Below are 19,681 nucleotides of genomic sequence, written 5' to 3' on the forward strand. Positions count from 1 at the left end.
TTTTACCACCCACCGAAGCAAATAAGTATAGTAATATCATCATATTACACCTTCATTGCACATGCTACACATTTTCTTAAATACTTTTATTATTTGCTGTATTTTTATTATTTGCTGTACTTCATACTATTAGATTTACCATAATATGAGTTAGGAATTTAAGTCACTAAAAGAAAGATTAACTTCACTTATAGTATCATTTAATTTGTGATATTTCAAAATTAATGCAATTTTCCTAAGGGGTAATAGATAACCTCAAATTTTATTTTGTTAGTTCAACTTGAGATTCCATTCTTTAAATTTACAGAGATTGAAGCTATCTATCCCTGCGCCCACGGTGGTTCAGAGAAGAGAACCTTTGCCTCATAACGCGGTGACTTGGTGTTCATCCCAGCGGTGATAGGTTGATACAAATTCAGCTGCCGGTTCGCACTTACAGTATTGACATAAAATATCCTCAGTAGTAGATGGATCATGGGTTGGAATGCAGTTGCCATCGGGCTAAACATGTCAGATTTTCATGGTTTTCTACTCCAAATAACACAAATGCGAGTTAACTCCATAAAAAAGTCCTCCAAGTAGGCTAGTTTGTCTCAATTCTTGATTTAAGAACACCCTCGTCTTCTGGGTTGAATTCCAAAATTACAATGCTACGCTGTTGAACCATGATAGTCGGCTTGGACCAGACTTGGACTCAGATTTGGGTCAGCTGTTCGAAAAGCCGGTTATAAAAAGAAACACGTCATTTTATATAATTTTTAAAATAATAAATCAATAAAATTATCATCATACAGCGCGAAATTATTAATGTTGATTTTACTTATGATAGCCTAGCATAGGAAACCATAGATTCATACTTTAGAGAAACATGCGATAAAACTTATTTTCCATTGTTTCGAGTTGCAAATCCCATAGAAAACTGTCTTTGGGATAAAGCATGTGAAACAGTGATCGGATGTGGTATTAAAGTAGACAGTTAGGTTCTCCGTGTTAATTGTTTCTACGGTTTAGGTTAGAATTGCAGGTTTCTGTAAGGTGTATGGGCACACATGCATGTATTATGCTTTATTTATATGGGTCTATTAGATTTCATTTATTTTATTTTATTTTTATTAAGCATTGTGGACAATCTATTTTCAGGCAAAGAATAGCATATTGGGCTGATTTCTACTTCCAACCATTTGTGCATGCTGGTCCTTACTGTATTGGTATGATAGCTGGGTATATACTTGCTACGAAACCAGATTTGAAACTATCTAGGGTAAGTATTTCAATATAATTACAATCTAGTTGCTTCTATCTTTCTCTATGTTCTAGATACTTCCACATCTAGATGCTTCCATCATCTCTGCGTTCTAGATACATGAAAGAAAGCTGGGTTAGCCGATTCATTTATTTAGTTTCATTCGAAAAAGCAATTCTGTTTCAGAGTTGGAAGTTCCTCAATTTTAATACATAAGTATCAAGAAAATATAATTACGAACACAAGTAAATAAGAAAATTATAATTACATACAAATGTATAAATTCAAACTAATTGCCTTCAGACTCCAAAGCAGATTGGATTTTGTTCAAAATAGGATGATTGAAATCCGAATTACTTTCTTCGCCTAGCCTTGTTTTAACAAATGATTCTGTTTAATGACAGATAATTTATCGTTTTAGATATGAAGGTATTTTTTTAAACCGTATCCTCGAAACAACTATCTAATTATATTAACGTTGTTTGGAGGCTTATTGCAACGTTCAAACCTAACAGATTGGTGAAGAAAAACTTGTTACATTTGATCTGAATCTAAAGTAACCTGATCTGATTCGAATTGACCGATCATCGGTAGGATTTGAACCCGGGTTACGTCTTTGGGAAACCAAAGTATTATCCCTTGAGCCACAACGGCTCAACTTTTGAATATTGGAGAACAGGGTGATAACTTTACAAGTAAAGTGTTGAAATAGGGTACTCTATTGGGTGCAATTGTCAAAGAGCCTAAAATTGCTTTATTTCTCAAATTACCTCGGAATAATCAGCAAACTACCTACATCATCTACTAAGCTCTCCTTAAATTAAAAATAAAATCTTCGTTGGAACATAGCAAAGTTTCTGCATGCTTAAGTTATTATAATGTTTTTTTTTAAATTTATTTTTGGCTCTAAATCAAGCCAATCAAACAATTTACAAACTAGTTAATGAGGGAAACAAACTTCTAAGTTTAACGACCCTGAAGCCGTTAGTCGGCGCATTACCTAGATAAAATATAGATAAAAATTTATTCCCATTTTTAACAGAACAAATCAGCTATTTTGCAGATAGGTATTATTATAACCATCCTTGAACAGCCAACCCCATTTTTTGGTTTACGACTACTAATGTTAAACTCCGTAGCTTTGTAATTTTGAACTCAACCCAGAAGACAAGAGAACTCTTGTATCAATTATTGGGAAAAATTTGCCTTCGTGGAGGACTTTTTTGGCGGAGCTAACCCGCATTTGCGTTACATTGAGAGGAAGACCACGAGAGCCTCCCACGGTCAGCCTGATGGCAAGGGAACTCTAACCCATGATACACTCTTTGAACTAGAAACAAATATCACTGATTTATCAATATGGAGTGCATTATGTTTTGGTCCTAGACTAGACCAGATGTAAATTTCAAATTGTGTTTTGAATAGTCATTTCAAACACTTATGAATGTGTAATCAAATATATTGTCACGTACTACCAGAATATGGTAAAATTGACCGTGGTTTTGGCTCTATGGAAACACCAAAATATTTGCCAATTTTTAATGCAACGTTTTTGTAATAATTTTGGTAAAATTAAAAATAAAATATGGTTTTATAATTTTGGTAAAATAAAATAAAAAATAAAATATGGTTTTATAAAATTTGGCAAATGTGGTAAACTTTCGAAATTTTATCGTGGAGCAATTTTAATTAGGTAGTTTTATCGTTATTAGAGCATGAAATGAATATTATTTATTCGATTAAATTTACTTCTCAGTCTTATACTTTTACTAAATGAGTGGTAATAAGAATTATAATTTCAAAATCCAAACTTTCCGGCACACCGTTACCATATGAATGGAAAGAATACCAAATGAGTGGTTTAAAAGCCATATATTTTGGCTTTATTAATCAGAACTATGTTTTATTACCATATAATCACTAAGGTAATTTTACCACATTTTTTTTTCCGTCCAGGGTTCGTAATGACAGGCGATTTGTTCGTAATGACAGACAAGACTGTTTTTTCGAAGGAGATAATACAAAGTTTGTTGTTGTCAGTTTAAGTTACGAGAACATTTAATCGCGTCAAGTTTAAAAATTATTTATACTGTTTACCAGTGGATGACGCGGCTTATAACAATTAGACATTGTTTTTAAACAGACACCACTAGTAGCAAATTGTTGATGCAATCTCAGAAAAAAATCAAAGCACCCTTCAAACATTTCAATAGTAATGGCACGCAGCAAAAAACATCAATCTTGCCGATAAACATCACCATATTCTTGTGACTAATTTTTTAGTTTCGTGAAAATACTTTTTCTAGTTACCTGTAAGTTCAGAAAAATGTCATTTATAACTATCTATAGTATTTTAAAATGATTTTTATAAACAGTCAGCCATTTTTAAGACTTTCAGTAAATTTGTGGATATTTTGAGGACAAAATTATTGATTTAATTAAATTTGTTTTAATTTCCCTTTTCAAGTTAATAAATTTGACTATATGAATAATAATAATTTCCTTCTGCTCTATCTATATAATGTTCAATTCTGTAGCAAAATAAAGAGCAAAATCTTACATAAATCGAAAATCTTCCATCCTGAAATACAATTAATTAAACAAAAAAATAAAAAATAAAAAAATCATGGACAATATAGTCACTAAATAATATTTTATATATTACAGACGGTGCAGGTGATTGGTTGGAGCTTGGCTTTCATTTCAAATTTTTCTGTCCTCTACGGTGTTATTGACTGGAACCGAGGACGTGATCCTTACTTATGGGAGGGATTGATGTATGCCAGTCTTAATAGAGTGGCATGGACATATGGAGTGGCTTGGATTATTGTGTGCTGCGCAACAGGGCACGGAGGTAAGAAAATACTATTCGTCAAAAAAATTTTACTACATATTGTTAAACCATATGATCATATTCTCATAGTTTTGACCATACTTTTTTTTCCAGTGAGAAAATATTATTGTGTGACAATTTTGATACTTCTACGCCATTATTATTTGCTTGTTTATGTGCATTCATAGCGGTTCTTTTATTTATCTAATTCTCACTATTCTTTCTAACATTGTCTAAAACTACATTAAAATACATAAAATGATTTAAAATATAACTGTTTGATAGATGTTTAAGAATTTGGAGACCATGTCGACCTCGTCAAAATAAAAGAATTGTAATAAATTTAGGAAAGTTATATTTAAGAATGCAGTTTTTGACAATTATAACAGAACAAAAATTTGAAATAATTTAAATAACGTTCACGTTGGTAGCAAATAATTGAAATATCAAGAGTCTGAGCTGTCATGAGCATGACAGAGTAAAAGTAGATGTTTAGAAATTTCTAAATGAAAATTCTTTTTTCCCCTAAACAACAAAAAGCTGAAACAAGCTAAGCTTATACACTGGGAAGAATTGAAAGGTTAAAAGCGAATGATTCGTATTAACAAAAAACGTGCTCTATATCATATTTTAGTTATACTGCAGGTAAACAATATTAATTTTATGCATTGTTATCGTAATCAAAGGAAAAATGAGTATTGGTTTTGGTATAATGGATAAGCTTTTTAAGTGTAATAAAAAAAGCGTGCTTGAAGAGCAGAAGAAGAACATTTAAAAACTGTGTATGAGCAGCTCAGTTAAACATTATGTTATTTTTTAAAACGCATAATTGCTTTGTTTCTGCAAATTTTTCTATTGGATGTCATTTATTTCAATTTAATTTTTCTTATGTCAATTACTTATCATTGGCTAAAACTTAAAGTATTTTTTAAAAAATAAATTAATTTTTATGATTTTAATAACTTACGAGGGGCCTCCAGAAAGTAAGTTTCCCTATTTTCTTTAAAAAAAACAAGAACTCACACTTTGAGGAACATATTTATTGACAACAAGTACAGCAATGCTTCAGCTATTTTTCAACATGGCCACCACCAGAATCTAGACACTTGTCGTATCAAAAAATCAACTTTTGTATCCCTCTGTCTTAGAACTTCACCGCCTGTGAATGGAACCAGCGTGTGACAGACGTCTTCAGCTTTTCGTAGTTGCCAAAACGCTCACCGGAGGACAGGAATTTCTTGAGGTGCAGGAAAACATGAAAATCGCAGGGAGCAAGATCAGGGCTGTAGAGTGGATGATCAAACAACTTCCAAGCAAATTCCGTCAAAACAGCTGCTGTGCGTCAAACCGTATGTAGACGAGCATTGTCATGGAGAAGCACAACACCAGCAGTAAGCATTCCACTCCTGTTGTTTTGAATGGCACGTCGCAATTTCTGCAGTTCCGTTGAAGACGTCAGTCACACGCTGCTTCCATTCACAGAGGGATACAAAAGTTGATCCCACGATACGACAAGAGTCTCAATTCTGGTGGTAGCTATGTTGAAAAATAGCTGAAGCATTGCTGTACTTGTTGCCAATAAATATGTTCCTCAAAGTGTGAGTTCTTTTTTTTAAAAAAATAGGGAAACTTACTTTCTGGATGACCCTCGTATTTTAAATTCATCAGAATTTACGCTAGAACACATTTCAAATGAGTTAAGTTAAGTAGCGAGCAAAACCCATTTCTAAAGCAAACCGAGATTGCATATCAAACCATAGAGTTAAAAAGGGCCAGCAAACACGGATAGGAACAATCTACTATTTTCATGTAAAATGCTTATGCTAATGTGCTTATGTGAATTGATACGTTTATGTGTATAATTATCCTGCTAACATTTTTCAATTACTTTTAGGAGTGATAAATTATATCCTTTCATGGAAAGCTTTTGTACCACTAGGACGGCTAACATTTATTGTGTACCTGATACATCCTATAGTACAGATAGCCGTAGTGGGAAATGTTCGCACGCAGATTCAACCAGACCACTTCTTTGCTGTAAGTTACAAATTCAACAAACACATAACAAATCCAACACATATTTCTCTTATACAAGCTGCTTCTTAAGCATCACCCTTAGTAATTTAGAATAATTATAAAAAAAGTAAAAACAAAATAAGTACACACATTGGGGTCACATGCGGGGACAAAAAATAAACACGATCAAAATATCATGAAATATAGTAGAGGAAGGCGTGTGTAGTAAAAACAATAAAAGGTTTTATTGGAGGTTGAAACTTAATAGCGTTTCCAATAATCAACTTTCTGTTTCCCCTCGCAATCAAAACTGCTTGATTTTGTAACTGTCGTTGAACAGCCGATCTAATTGTTTTTGAGTTGCGACTACTAATTTTCGACTCCGTAGTCTTGTAATTTTGAACCCAATCCAGAAGACAAGGGAACATCTGAATCAAGTATTGGGAGAAATTTGCCTTCGTGTATTTCTTGATGGAACTAATCCGCATTTGCGTTACATGGAGGGGAAAACCTCGAAAATCTCCCACTGTTAGCCTGATGGAAAGGGGACTCTAACCCTTGATCTGTCTACCACTGAGGATATTTCATGTTAGCACTGTGGACGGTGCGAGATTCGTATGGACCATCCATCGATGGGATTCGAACCCGGTTCTCCTCATTAGAAGGCAAACGCTCAACCCCCTGAGCCACCACTGCTCAAACTGCCTTATTTGTCATGACATCAACCCTCCCGTTCTGTGATTTGTGAAAATTTGATTGCCTTTCTGTATTTTTCGGTCTTTAAATAATAATTTTTGACAAAGCAGTAACTGATTTGTTTTTTAAAATTTATTTTACTGTGAGGGCACATTATATAAATGACCCACATTTTAAATTAGTTTTCAAAAATTGAAGCACAATATTTGAAATAAAAAAAAGAGGAAGAAAAGAAAAAGCAATCCGAGTATATAAATATTCCCTTTTTCCGTTTTTCCCTTTTTTTCAATGTCTTTTTTGTGCTAACTAAATATTTAAAAAAATTTTGCAGAACGCAATTTTGAATCTCATGTTACTACAGAACCGTTGATGATAGGGCTCTGAAACTCGGGTATCACCTACGAGGAGCAAATTTAGCTCCGATCCGAAAAATTGTTCAAAAGTTTCAACTATCCCGTACTGGAGAAATGTTCACAAAATGATTTATTTGCATTAGTTTGACATTAGCCATTGTTATAAATAAAACTGTAAACGATTTATGTTTAAGGTTCCATGGCGCATTCTGTAATGTTTAGTTTTACAAATTCACATATCAACGTGAATCGCACGATGATCGATGCTACGTCACCAAATTCGCATTTCAAATGTTTTCTGATACTATGTCTATATGTTGTATGTAGTACCATATTTACATGTAGTTGTACTTTTAAAACGTGTTTTTTGAAGAAGAAAAAATATTATGCAATTTGTTTTCTTCAAAAACTTAATATAGACCAATTCAAAAAAATATGAAAAAAAATTAGTTTGAAAGTTTTAAAAAGCAATGGGATTTGCAAGAAAAAGTAATCAACAAAATATTGCTAGAAGACTTTTGAAAATCGAGTTTATATAGTCTAAGCTAATTTTTCAGACATTGTGTTCATTTTAAATAAAGTTTACCTCAAAATGTGCAACAAAAATTTCTTATAAAGAAAGCAATTAAAAATCGGTGATTCATTTGGGTTTGTTATTTTTATTAGAAAACCACAGACTTTTTATCTGCATCTCTTAAAACTTTTATAATAAATTCTAGCAACACATTTTAAGATAAACTTCGTATAAAATAGCATTAATACCTGGAAAATTAACCAAGATAATAAAAAGTAGTTTTTAATAAGTTACACGCAATATTTTAATTTTTACTTTTCCGCTTAGAGATTTATTAAGTCTTATAAATTAATATAATAGTTTTACTATTTATGTATCTAAAAATTATTATTATATAATTAAGTAAATATTATTGCATATTGGATTTTTTATGGTGCAAAATTGCACGTTAAAATTGATTTTACGGTTAAAAGAACTGGCTCCCTCAGTGCGCTGATACTTTTTACCGTAATTTGATCCGAGTGTAGACTTTAACAGTTGGTGCATAAAAGCGGACTAAAAAACCGTATTTATAAGTAGATATGCTTTTAAAATGGTTTTTGTACATTTAAAGCGTTAAAAACAATAAAAATATTTAAACGTTTCTGATATCGATTTTGCTGTACTAGAAAAAGAAGCAAACTTTTTACATTACTTTTTTCTTGCTTTCAGGTGTGGATATATTTTGGACATTTATGCGTCACTTACGGAACAGCATTTGCAGGAAGCATGCTTGTTGAGTCACCCTTAATGTCTCTTGAAAAAATATTTCTAAACAGAGATAGCAGAAAAAGAGACGAGGAAGCACCTGTTCGCAAAAACAGTGTCCTAAATGGAACTCTGAAAACGGAGAAAAATGGCGATATTGCTTCCATTGTGCCAATAGATTCTGAAGATTCTATGGGAGTAGACAATGCCGCCATTGTATATAGGCTATAAAAACCAAAGTTATGAGCAATTATAACGTCACATCACGTGATCTAAAATTGCCAGAATAACGTTATTATATGTTCCATGAAGTGTTATTTTGTGTGGTTATACAACATCGCATCATGAGATCTCTAATGGTCCCAAAAACTTTATGCTCCATGAAATGTTATCTTGTATACTAATATATAGTCACATCATGCAGCTTCACTTTCGCAATAATCCTGTGTACTAAGATAACCTCATAATATGTAGCTGATAATGGTCACAAAAACCTCATTATATGCCTCATGGAATGTTACGTCATGTACTAAAAATAAAGTCTGATCATATGGTAGCAAATAATTGCGATAAGTTACTAAGCAAATATTTCAATAAATACTACAAACTGTTGATACTAAGTATACTAAGAAAGAGTCACATAATGCAGCTTCATTTTCGCAATAATCTATGTGTACTAACATAATTTCACAGCATGCAGCTACTAATGATCAAAAAAATTTTATTATATGCCTCACGAAAGGTTATGATGTGTACTAAATATAACGTCGAATCATGTGGCAGCAAATCAAATCGATAACAAATATTTTAACAAATACTATGAACTGTTGATAGTTTTTATGATACTATATTTCATTGACTGAACAGACCATTTTCCCAGAGTTTACAAGCTCTTACGAGGATGAAGTTATCTTATTAAATATAAGTTTTTATCAAATCATGTCGTAAAAGGTCGCAAATTAAATGTTAATGCTGGTCTGAAATTAATATCAAGAACTAAATAAAATTTTTTGGAAAAGTTGTTTTATGGTATTAAGAAACCAGTCTCGAGCCATCGTTACGAAGCGGAAGTGAAATTGTTGATAAATGAACATAGTATGACAACATAAATGGTAGCAGAGGCTTTCATTGGTTTATTTCTCTGCGAAACTATAATGGTTCTTTTAAAAATAACACTTCAAGAGACGTAAATAGTTTGAGGATGCGCTGTGGAAAATGTATAAAAATGTAAAAACTTATGAAGAGTATCATAAAAAGAAAGTTGCAATGACATTTTTTGTGACGTAGCTAAACTGAGTTTGTTAATAATGTGACTGTAATTCTGTGATAGATTTCTGCTTTTCTGCTGATATTTAGTTACTGAAATGTGTAAACATTTCAAACCTGCAAATTGAAACTTGGTACAAAACATTTCCTTTTTATTAAATTACAAAATATATTTCTCTATTTCACTATGTTTATAAACTAGTAATACTAAGTTAAATAAATTTTAAGGTAACGTCATATCCTCTTGATACCTAATGTTCGTTTCATATAACTTTATTGTTAAAAAAGTAATATTTAAAGATGTTTTTTTCCGTTTTTATGCTTTTACAAAACGATTTTCAGTGTCAAAATATAATCGGATTTAATTTAGTAGGTCTGAGATTTTAAATTACAAGGTTAGGGATTTGATTTAAGTATCCTCTTGAACAATTTTTGGCTTATTAATATCTTGTTATTTGAGTCTAGTGGATTTTTTATATGATCAATATATCTTAAGAAATGTATTATAAAAATATCCTAGAATATCAAAAAATGCTAAAATATTTAAATTAATCATTTTTATGTAATAACTAATAAAAACTAATAAAGTTAATGAGGTTTAATTAATTGAAAGTCTTAAAAATATCTATAATACTCACTTAGCGCTTCTAAACTACATATTTCGAAGTAAAAATTCCCTTTTCTGCCATTCCCAGTTCATGTCCCCGGAGGATATGTAATTGTAAGAGACTATCGGAACAACAGTGAGAAATTATATTTTTATGCAGGTTGTTATATAATTTTGAATATGTTATATAATTATGAATGAAACTATTTTTAAAGTATTCGCATTTGATTACACGAAATTTTAAACATAAATGCATATTTACAAAATATTTGAGAAATACATACAATTATTTCTTTATAAGCACAATAATACAATTATTGAATAATGTTCCTAAGATCACGTTTTAAAACGATTTAATAATTATTTATTTTTTAAAGACTTTCAAAATATTCAACTAATAGAGTCTTACGATTTTTAAGGCATAAATTTTATAAAAGTCGTAAACAAATACACTGCAGTTTGTGTTTATTACATTTTTTCCCTGCAAATTTATTTTAAACTTCATTTATGTTTGAGATAATAAATCACATGCAAAGCTCATTTAAATAAACAACTTTTTAACGTAAGAGGACTGCATATACCTAGTTCAGAAACTTTTAGAGTGGTGTGAGAAAACAAATAATTTCCATGAAACTTTAAATACTTTTTATTTAAAAATTATTTTTTAAGTATCATGAGTTAAAATTGATTCTATATTTTAATTATAGTCATTAGCTTCTAAGAAATTCCAACATTCGTACAAGTGCATGCAATAAGAAATTCAACAAAAAAAATATGAAATAATTCCTAGAAATAATATAAAATTAAATTATTATTGTAATAACTTTTTCTTAACTTGAACAAATCATAGTTTTTTGATTATTTTAATGTTTTTTACATGATTTTTAACTTATGATTTATCCAAGACATCAAATACATGATGATAACAAGACATATAAAACAGATAAATTTAATAAAATTTGTTGATTTCAAGATATTAATAATCACATAAATCTATTTTAATACACTACATGCTTCGAGAAGATTCTAAATGTAAATGCTAGAAAGTTGAAAATCACCCAGAATTTCTTTTAAAATTTTAAATTAGTGAACCAACAGTTTATGCAACTTTTAAAACTTTTATATATTACTTTAAGTTTGTGTCGTTGAACTATTTTAAACACTCATACATTTATATGGAATTCAGCATGCCACATTAATTGAGTTTTATATAAAAAAGTGTTACATAACTGTAAGGTTTAGCATATTTTATTTTTGAGAATGTAATTCAAAAAATATATTTTTTAAAAGTAAAAGTTGAAAAAATGGTTCATTTTGTATGATTTTAGGCAGATTTTCAATACCTAATTAAAATGATTATGACATGATTGATTTTGCAAAAGAGTTTTGAGTTGGCATTCAAAAATCTAATTCGTTTGAAATAAGTCAATCAGTTAAGAGTTAAGAACAAATTAAGTTTAAAATAATTAATTAGGTATTAATTTTTTTTATTGCGTATATGTTAAATGTAGAGACGACATAAAATTAACAATCAAAATAAATATAGCTTTGCCAAAAGTAAGTCAAGCTTATGTACCTTTAAGTAACTGAAAATGGTTATTCAACGGGTAAATTATTAAATATTGTGTAATAAGATATCAAAAAATTGCTTTGTAATTTAAGAGAGGTATTGCTTTATAATTTAACTGAAGGCATAAATTCCCGTAATTTTAAGCCTATAGTTTTATGCCTTTCATTTTGAAAAATATTGTTACTATGCATTTGCTGCTTTCTTTCTTAATATAGATATAGAAAAACTGACTAAAATAAAATACGTTAACTACAAGTTTTATGACAGTTAAAAAAGCAGCAATACATGTAATTTAAGCATATCTGAAATCAAAATAAAAAAGAGATTTAAAAAAACTGTTAAATAATATGCATAAAAAATTTACAGGTGAATAACAATATAACATTTCGATTTTGCGTTGATGATAACCAAATATTTTCGGATTTTCTATGTTAAACCCATATGATTTTTCCGTCCAATAAGAATGCAACAACAACAATGAAAAACGGTTTTAGACCACTATCTTTTTACTTCAGATAGAGTTATATCTTGAAATAATTCGTATATGATTAGTCGGTGTGTTATGTCTTTGTTATTCATTCTAAATATTTTATTGACTCAAAAAATTGATGGAATTTGTAATGCTACATAAAAATTGATTTCGGACAATATAATTTTAGACGATTTTTCTCTGTTGTTTAAAATTCTTTTTAAGAAAATTTCAGAATTTTATTTTTTATTAATCTTTTTAATAGTTACAAGCTATATTTCGGTTATAAAAATGTCGAATAAAATTCTTTATTTGAAAACTTAAAAGAAATACAAATGATAAAATTAAAAAAAATTTTTTTTGATGATAACATGCTGCTTTTTCAATGATGTATTACAGATGTTTCAAAATTAATTTATTTGATATAAATTTTTCTTCTTCCTTTTTTTGTAATTTCATGTTTTTTTATTTAAATGTAGTACTGTAGTTATTTCAATTTAAAATTTATTGTGCAACTATTTTATGAATGCTTTTATGTTCTATTATTTACTCTATTTATTGTATTCAAATAATATGTAATATATAAATGTATATGGTTTCCTATATTTTCATGACTTGCAAGAAAAATTTCTAAAGTTCCACTCTTCAATCCTATTTAATTTTTGTGTATGACATTTGAGTACAAATATGTTGAAACGTATGAAAAAATGTTTATTTTTGCATCGATTATGAAGATATTTAAATTCAAAGAGACACATTTTGTTCAGAAAAAGATTGCGTATTTCTGCATTTCTTTTAAAATTAAATTACGAAAATAAAAAAAAAACACTTGCTAGTAATTTGTCACTTAGATTATTGATCACAGTGTTGTCAGTGTTACGGTAATACATTTTTAAAGCAATTTTTTGAAAACAATAACTTTATGCATACATAACACAGTATACAATGGAAACGAGTACAGAAAATTTGCATTTTACTTTATTTCTTATCTAAATTATCTATCTATTTTTATCTAAATTAATGATATTTTCAGATTAAATTTTCCACACAAATTTTACAAAATTTTTTAAGATGCTTTCCTAGGTATTTGAAATTAAGTCTCATTATGTGTAGTAGCTTTTAAAGTATTAAATAAACAAATTTAAAAGTACCCGTATAAAAGTTTTAATTTTGATGCTTTTGCATAAATTGTGCCGCTAGACTCAATCTAATATGAGAGAATATTTAATATGATATCATTTAATTTTAAAAAAAAATATAACTTATACATTGAGAAAAAAGTATAGTCATTAGACTATGGTAAAATTTACTGCATTTTTCAGCTCGATGGGAACATTAAAATGCAATTATACCATAACTCTTTCGTAATATGACTTCGCAAGATGAGGAAATCATCTTTCATTTTGTAAAAAAATAAAAAAATAAATTCCCCTCATTTTAAGAATAAAGAACGTTAGACACGTGTATTTATTTTTTAACATTATTCTCAAAACGTGACGTCACCAAGCAAAATAACAATTCTTAATTAAAGAAAATAACTACAAATAGCACTTTTACTATTACTTTAATACTTGAATAAATCCAAAAGGTTTTCTCTATATTTTTGAAATTAACTCTTGAAAACAAATGCTTTGTTTACAGAATATTATAATGTTCAAATTAGTATGCCTTGCAACTTTTAAACTAGTCATTTCTCCCTGATCGTATCTTATATCAAGATTTGAGTAATTATAAATTTGACGGTTAGGTGGAGCTGTACTTATTTTTGGTTGCTACAAATGTTTTATTAAAGTAATATAATTTATCCGACTATTTAACTTTATGATTTATGACTTAAGAGCGTCGCCTGCTTTCTAAATACTTTTTATACAGTTAAAATATAGTAATTTCGTCAGATTACATTGATGTAATATTATAAAATGCTTTGAAAAAAAAAAAAAAAAAAACGTGGTGAAGCACGAATGCTTTATTTCGTATTAATTTTTAAAACTTATTTTTAATTTTTTTTTGTTACAATGCAAATAGACTACCTCAAAAGTATCCAGTGAACTCTAAAAAATTTCAACTCATATCACGGTAAAAATGCCATCACTCAAAGTGTCGGTACATTATACGGTAAGATCCGTTTTGACCGTAAAATTTCATCGTGAAAAACCGATTTTTAAAGTAATATTTACAGTGAAAATAACGGAAATACTGTAATTAAATAAATATTGATGTGAAAATTACGGTATAAAATTGTACAGTAAAATAGGTTTTACGGATGGGTACCAATACATTTTACCGTAATTTGTAATTTGATCTGCAATTTCTTACAATGTGGTATCTCCTAGTTTTATTGTTATGCATATAAAAGCTAGTTGTTTTAGTTGTGTTTTTCAGACATTGAAGAGAAATCTTAATTTGATTATCAGTAAAATCTACAGATGGCGTTGGCAGCTCCACTGAAAAAACTGAAACATTTAATTCTGAACATTCGATTCGATTTTATTAGAATTATAGACTGATGAAAACTGTTCTGCTTGATATTTCAGCCCTTTATGTTAGAAATGATTTTATGATGTTTAAGTGTAATAGAGTTATTGCTTTTTTTTTAAATTTTGCTATTGTAACTTGAACTTCTTTCCTTTAATGAACCAAAACCATTGAACCATCTGATTGGGATTATGAACTTTGATAGACATAGTTTATATAACCGTTAAAATTTGTTTCTTTGATCACATTGCATAGCTAAGGTGACTTAATATTTAGAGCAGTATAACCATATCTGTTTTGGATGCTATAAACTCAGCACTTTTGACACTGTTTAAAAAAAGTAACTAAAATATGGCATAACAGAAAAGCACACAATCAAAAACTTGTTATAGTTCGACAACGTTCATGAAATTAGATATTTCGTAATAGTTTTGCCTAATTTTCTAATTTTGCTTCGTTACATTCTTTTATTGGCGTTTTTAAGATGGTTGAGATATGTATTCCACTTAAACACAAATTATACTTTGTGTTTGTCATCTTTCGTTGGCAAATTTACGCTTTCTAAATCACTTTTCTTATTCTCATCCACATCGGACGAATGGACGCCTTTTTAGAGCGCTCGAAGCGTGCAAATGAACCTTTTATATCACTATATATTATATTACTACTTAAAATAATACTTTGAACAAGTTTTAAGGAAGTTAAAGCGCTGTACTTTAAGAAGTAGACTGATTTATTATTTTTATTATTTTCTACTGAACTCTTAAAATATTTAGCTTTAAAATTGAAGAAAATAAAACTTTTTAAATTGATTGAAAATTGCACTAAAATCTTACACGTGATATAATAAACAAAAGAGAAGAAAAAAACCTAATACGCTTATTTCAAGGGAAATATTAAATAAAAAACAAAGTAAAAATTATTTAACTTATATCAATAAACTTTCTACTTCAGATTTTTGATATTTTAAATCAATTAGCTTTGACAAAAATTAAAAAAATGAATTTTTCAAATATACTTTAGCACAACTAATAGTGTAGTAAAATACATTTTATACAGAAAATTGAGACCACCATTGTAAGAAATTCAAACTTCTTGTGGAAAAGTTTTATTGTATTGTTTGTATTCTTATTTATATACATCACAAAGAACATCACATTATATTCATAATCATCAATTTTGATATATATTTATTAATCCCAAGCAGAAAGGAAAAAGGAAAACTCTTTTTAAGGTTTCGAGGTTAGAACATGTGAAAATTTATTGTTTATTTTTTTTACTTGCCTATTTACGTTGAACAAATTTTGTGACTTGATAATTTTTATGCGTATTTTTGAAGAAAATAAGGAAATCGTCAAGTTCGTCATGGAAAAGAAACTTATAGAATTAAAAATAATGGAAATGTATCTGAATAGAATCGAAATTTCAAAAATAATTTTTAGATATTTATGTTATTTCTGATTTAAACAAACCCCACTGCACATACTCCTTTTTATTCATTTTTTTAAGCTTTGTATTATCCTTTTTTTATAACTAAACCGTGTTCTAGAGTATTCTTCGAGTGAATACTTTGTCAAACTGATGACATAATCTTAATTTATTTGAGCATAATTGATTAGGGAACATAACATAAAATGAAAAAAAATAGAATGATTAAATAATCAATCATGTCCGCCAAAACTCCGGATACTTTTATATTAAGTAATTGCACTAACTCCTGTATCATCCCGTTATACAAACAGTTTTAAAATCGTATGAAATACTGTTGGAGAACTCCCAGAATGCACTGACACAGAAATAGGTTAACAGTTTCGCCATAGTTTAGGAGCCATATTTCTTTTAAGATTTCGTATGAAATTGATAGTTAAAAAATACAGTTCAAATATTGCTGAATCATTAAAAGCGCGAGTTTATTTCAGAAGGTGCAAAAAGGTAAGAACAGATAGATTTTTAATTTAATAAAATTCAAACCCACAAGAGTTGAATTAATAATTATGTCGTTTTCTGAATTTCTTTCATAAACTCTAAAAGAATCCATTTAAACTTCAAGAAAAAGAGTCCAAAGAGTTTAAATTCCCCGTCCAATGAACACGCCATTCTTAATATTCTATTGCTCAAAATGTAATAGAAAAATACTATTTATCTATTGATCGAGTTCTATTGACTTAGAGTAGTATTAAATGGCATAGCTCCGTATTTTCATTTATTCAGAACCAGTAGGAGAGATCTTCCAGCACTTCAGCGGGCACTGCAGATCATTTCATTTTATTTCCTAACCGTCGTTGAACACTCGACCCAATTTTGGTCTTACGACTACTAATATTCAACTATGTATCCTTGTAATTTAGAACCCAATCCAGAAGACAAGGGAACTCCTGTGTAAATAAGTATTGGGAGAAATTTGCCTTCGTGGAGAACTTCTTGATGGAACTTACCCGCATTTGCGTTACACAGTGAGGAAAACCACGAAAACCTCCCACGTTTAGCCTGAAGGCAAGGGGACTCTAATTCATAGATAGCCAACCACTGATGATATTTTACGTCAACAGCGTGGGCGATGCGAGCCGGGTGCGGAATTCGTATCGACCAGCTTTCTCTGGTATTGGAACCCAGTTCACCTCATTGGAAGGCGAACGCTCTATCCTCTGAGCCACCATGGCTCTCTGCAGATCATTATATCATCAGCAGACATATTTTTCACCTATTTTTTTTAAAATTTACTTTTAAAAAGAAAAAAAATTGTTGAAAAATGCTGAGACGCCTTTTTTAAAAAAAAATTAAATAAATCCATAAATTCGTTTCTATTAAAAATTAAAAGAGCTGAAAGAGAAAATAGCAAAAAAATAAAGATTTTTTTCTGTTACTTGATTACAGATTTAACTGTCTTAAGATGCATTTCATTTTTAGTACCATTGCGATAAATTCAACTTTAATTTAAACAACATAAAGTTTTTATGTATAATTTTTAAGGACCTTATATGTTTGCATATCTTTATGTGTGTAAGTTAGATAATGCCGAATTATTACAATAAAAATATCTGATGGGCTGCATTAATTTTGAGACGATTTAAGATTAAGATGAAGATTCATTCCAGAAATTAGGCTCCGGAGTTGCTAGTAAAATAAAACATTTCTAAATAAATAACAAAAAGGAATAATACGCCAACAATCTGCTCGTGGTCTCATTGTAATAAAAATGATTTATTTTCAGAAAGTATCTCAATCTGAGTATTTCCAAAATCATCTAATTTCGCTGCTTACTGAGCTTGTCTAATAAATTGAATTAACGGCGTTAAATATTCATTTATTCTGTTAAGAGTTTCAATGTCAGAGCGGACATGGTATCATAACTCAGTTCAAGGCTAGGTGAATCAATCACTGAGCATGAATTGAAACTTTTATCATACATTTCAGTTATGCCTCTTAAAAGACCTGTCATACTGATTAACACATTAATAAATTTGACACAATGATAAAAGGTATGAAATTGTTAAAAAGAATAGAGAAATATTTTATTGTTTTTCATCGAACTCTGTTCTGATTATGTAATTCATTCTCTGTCTCATGTAAGTTGCTACATTTGAATACTTTTGAACCAGTGGAGTAGTTTTTGCGGACAAAGCCTCCTCCGAAATCATGCATTACTTGATAATAAAATATAATGTCACAGGGATATAAACCGCTCTTATTATACATTAAAACTGTGCCACTGTTTTGAACTGGTTATTGATACTGATCAATTCCCGATTCGGTTCGAATATTTTTCAGAATGCAATGTGGTCAATCAATAACCCTTACTTACCAAACATTCTCCCCTTTACTCCTTAAATCAGTACTAATAGTTTCAAAATCCAGGGTTCGCATATTCAAGACGCTCACCATTTTGTAAGGACTCTTCCACCAGCAAATTAACTTCCAGCAAACGAATCGTGAATTCGTTAGGAGTATAATTTCCGTTAATGCCGTTCATTCGTTAGGAGGCTTAGATCTACTAAATTGCACCGGAATTTATTTATGACTTCATTTACTTGATACGCAGCAACTGATTTGGAATAAAATTTTCGACCTAAATGTAACTACTAATTTGGGTTGAAGGGAGCATTTTTGTTTCAACTTGTATACGTTTTTAAGAGAATGAATAGAATAGACAAAATTAGAAGGTGGAACAAAATTAAAATGAAAGAAATATGTTTATATAAGCATCAAAATTTAAAATTCAAGTGCACTCGCTGAGATACAAAGGTTAAAAAAACAGTGTAACGCTTGTAATGCAAAAATAATTATTAGGCATGAAATTCTGTACTACCTGTTCTTTGGGGATGGAGAAGAGGAAAATTTCTTTATTTGCACAATTGAAGGTTTTAGTATTGTCTGTAGAAATAGTATGAATATTGCCTCTTCTAGATAAAAAACGACGCAAAGCAAATAGAAATTTCTCAGCACGTAAATCAGAAACAAACTCTAAAAGTAAGCTTGTCGTAACTGCGCGAATGAATAGGCAGACATGCTTCTGTAGTTGTTGTAGATTCTTTTGCGCATATTGGGTCGGTGAAATCTATTCCACATTCGGAAAATGGTAATGTTTCCAAAATTCGATTTTGGGCAAAAGTGAAGAAATTTGATTAGTAGGTTTGGCAGAATATTTTCGACTTATGAGACACTTGTAAATTACTTTACTTATCAATTGTCTTCCTTTGGCAATCCTAAAACATCCTCGCATTCTTGCTATTGTAGCCGAGACTCCTTCGTAGATTATCTTCGCATGTTCAACCTTTATTAAAATTACTGCGAATTTAGAGCTTCTAGAGATAAAGATTGGATGTTTTTCTTGAAATCAAATCATTTATCAAATTTAATAGAAGATTCAAAACTGGTTAACACTTAGTCCTCAA

The 19,681-nt window shown here is 29.7% G+C and overlaps 1 protein-coding gene across 1 annotated transcript in view; it reads left to right on the plus strand.

Annotated features, from left to right (window-relative positions):
• The window catches only part of LOC107452073 (nose resistant to fluoxetine protein 6-like), a 56,130-nt gene extending 43,970 nt beyond the window's left edge, over positions 1-12,160 (plus strand). Inside the window, exons 13-16 of the mRNA XM_043041537.2 lie at positions 1,141-1,261; positions 3,911-4,097; positions 5,971-6,113; positions 8,367-12,160. Of these exons, the coding sequence (XP_042897471.1) occupies positions 1,141-1,261; positions 3,911-4,097; positions 5,971-6,113; positions 8,367-8,633 (718 nt within the window). The 3' untranslated portion in view covers positions 8,634-12,160. The remainder of the gene's footprint in view (positions 1-1,140; positions 1,262-3,910; positions 4,098-5,970; positions 6,114-8,366) is intronic.
• The last annotated feature ends 7,521 nt before the right edge of the window (positions 12,161-19,681 follow it).

Source organism: Parasteatoda tepidariorum, chromosome 4, assembly GCF_043381705.1.
Source record: "Parasteatoda tepidariorum isolate YZ-2023 chromosome 4, CAS_Ptep_4.0, whole genome shotgun sequence".
Classification (NCBI taxonomy): domain Eukaryota; kingdom Metazoa; phylum Arthropoda; class Arachnida; order Araneae; family Theridiidae; genus Parasteatoda; species Parasteatoda tepidariorum.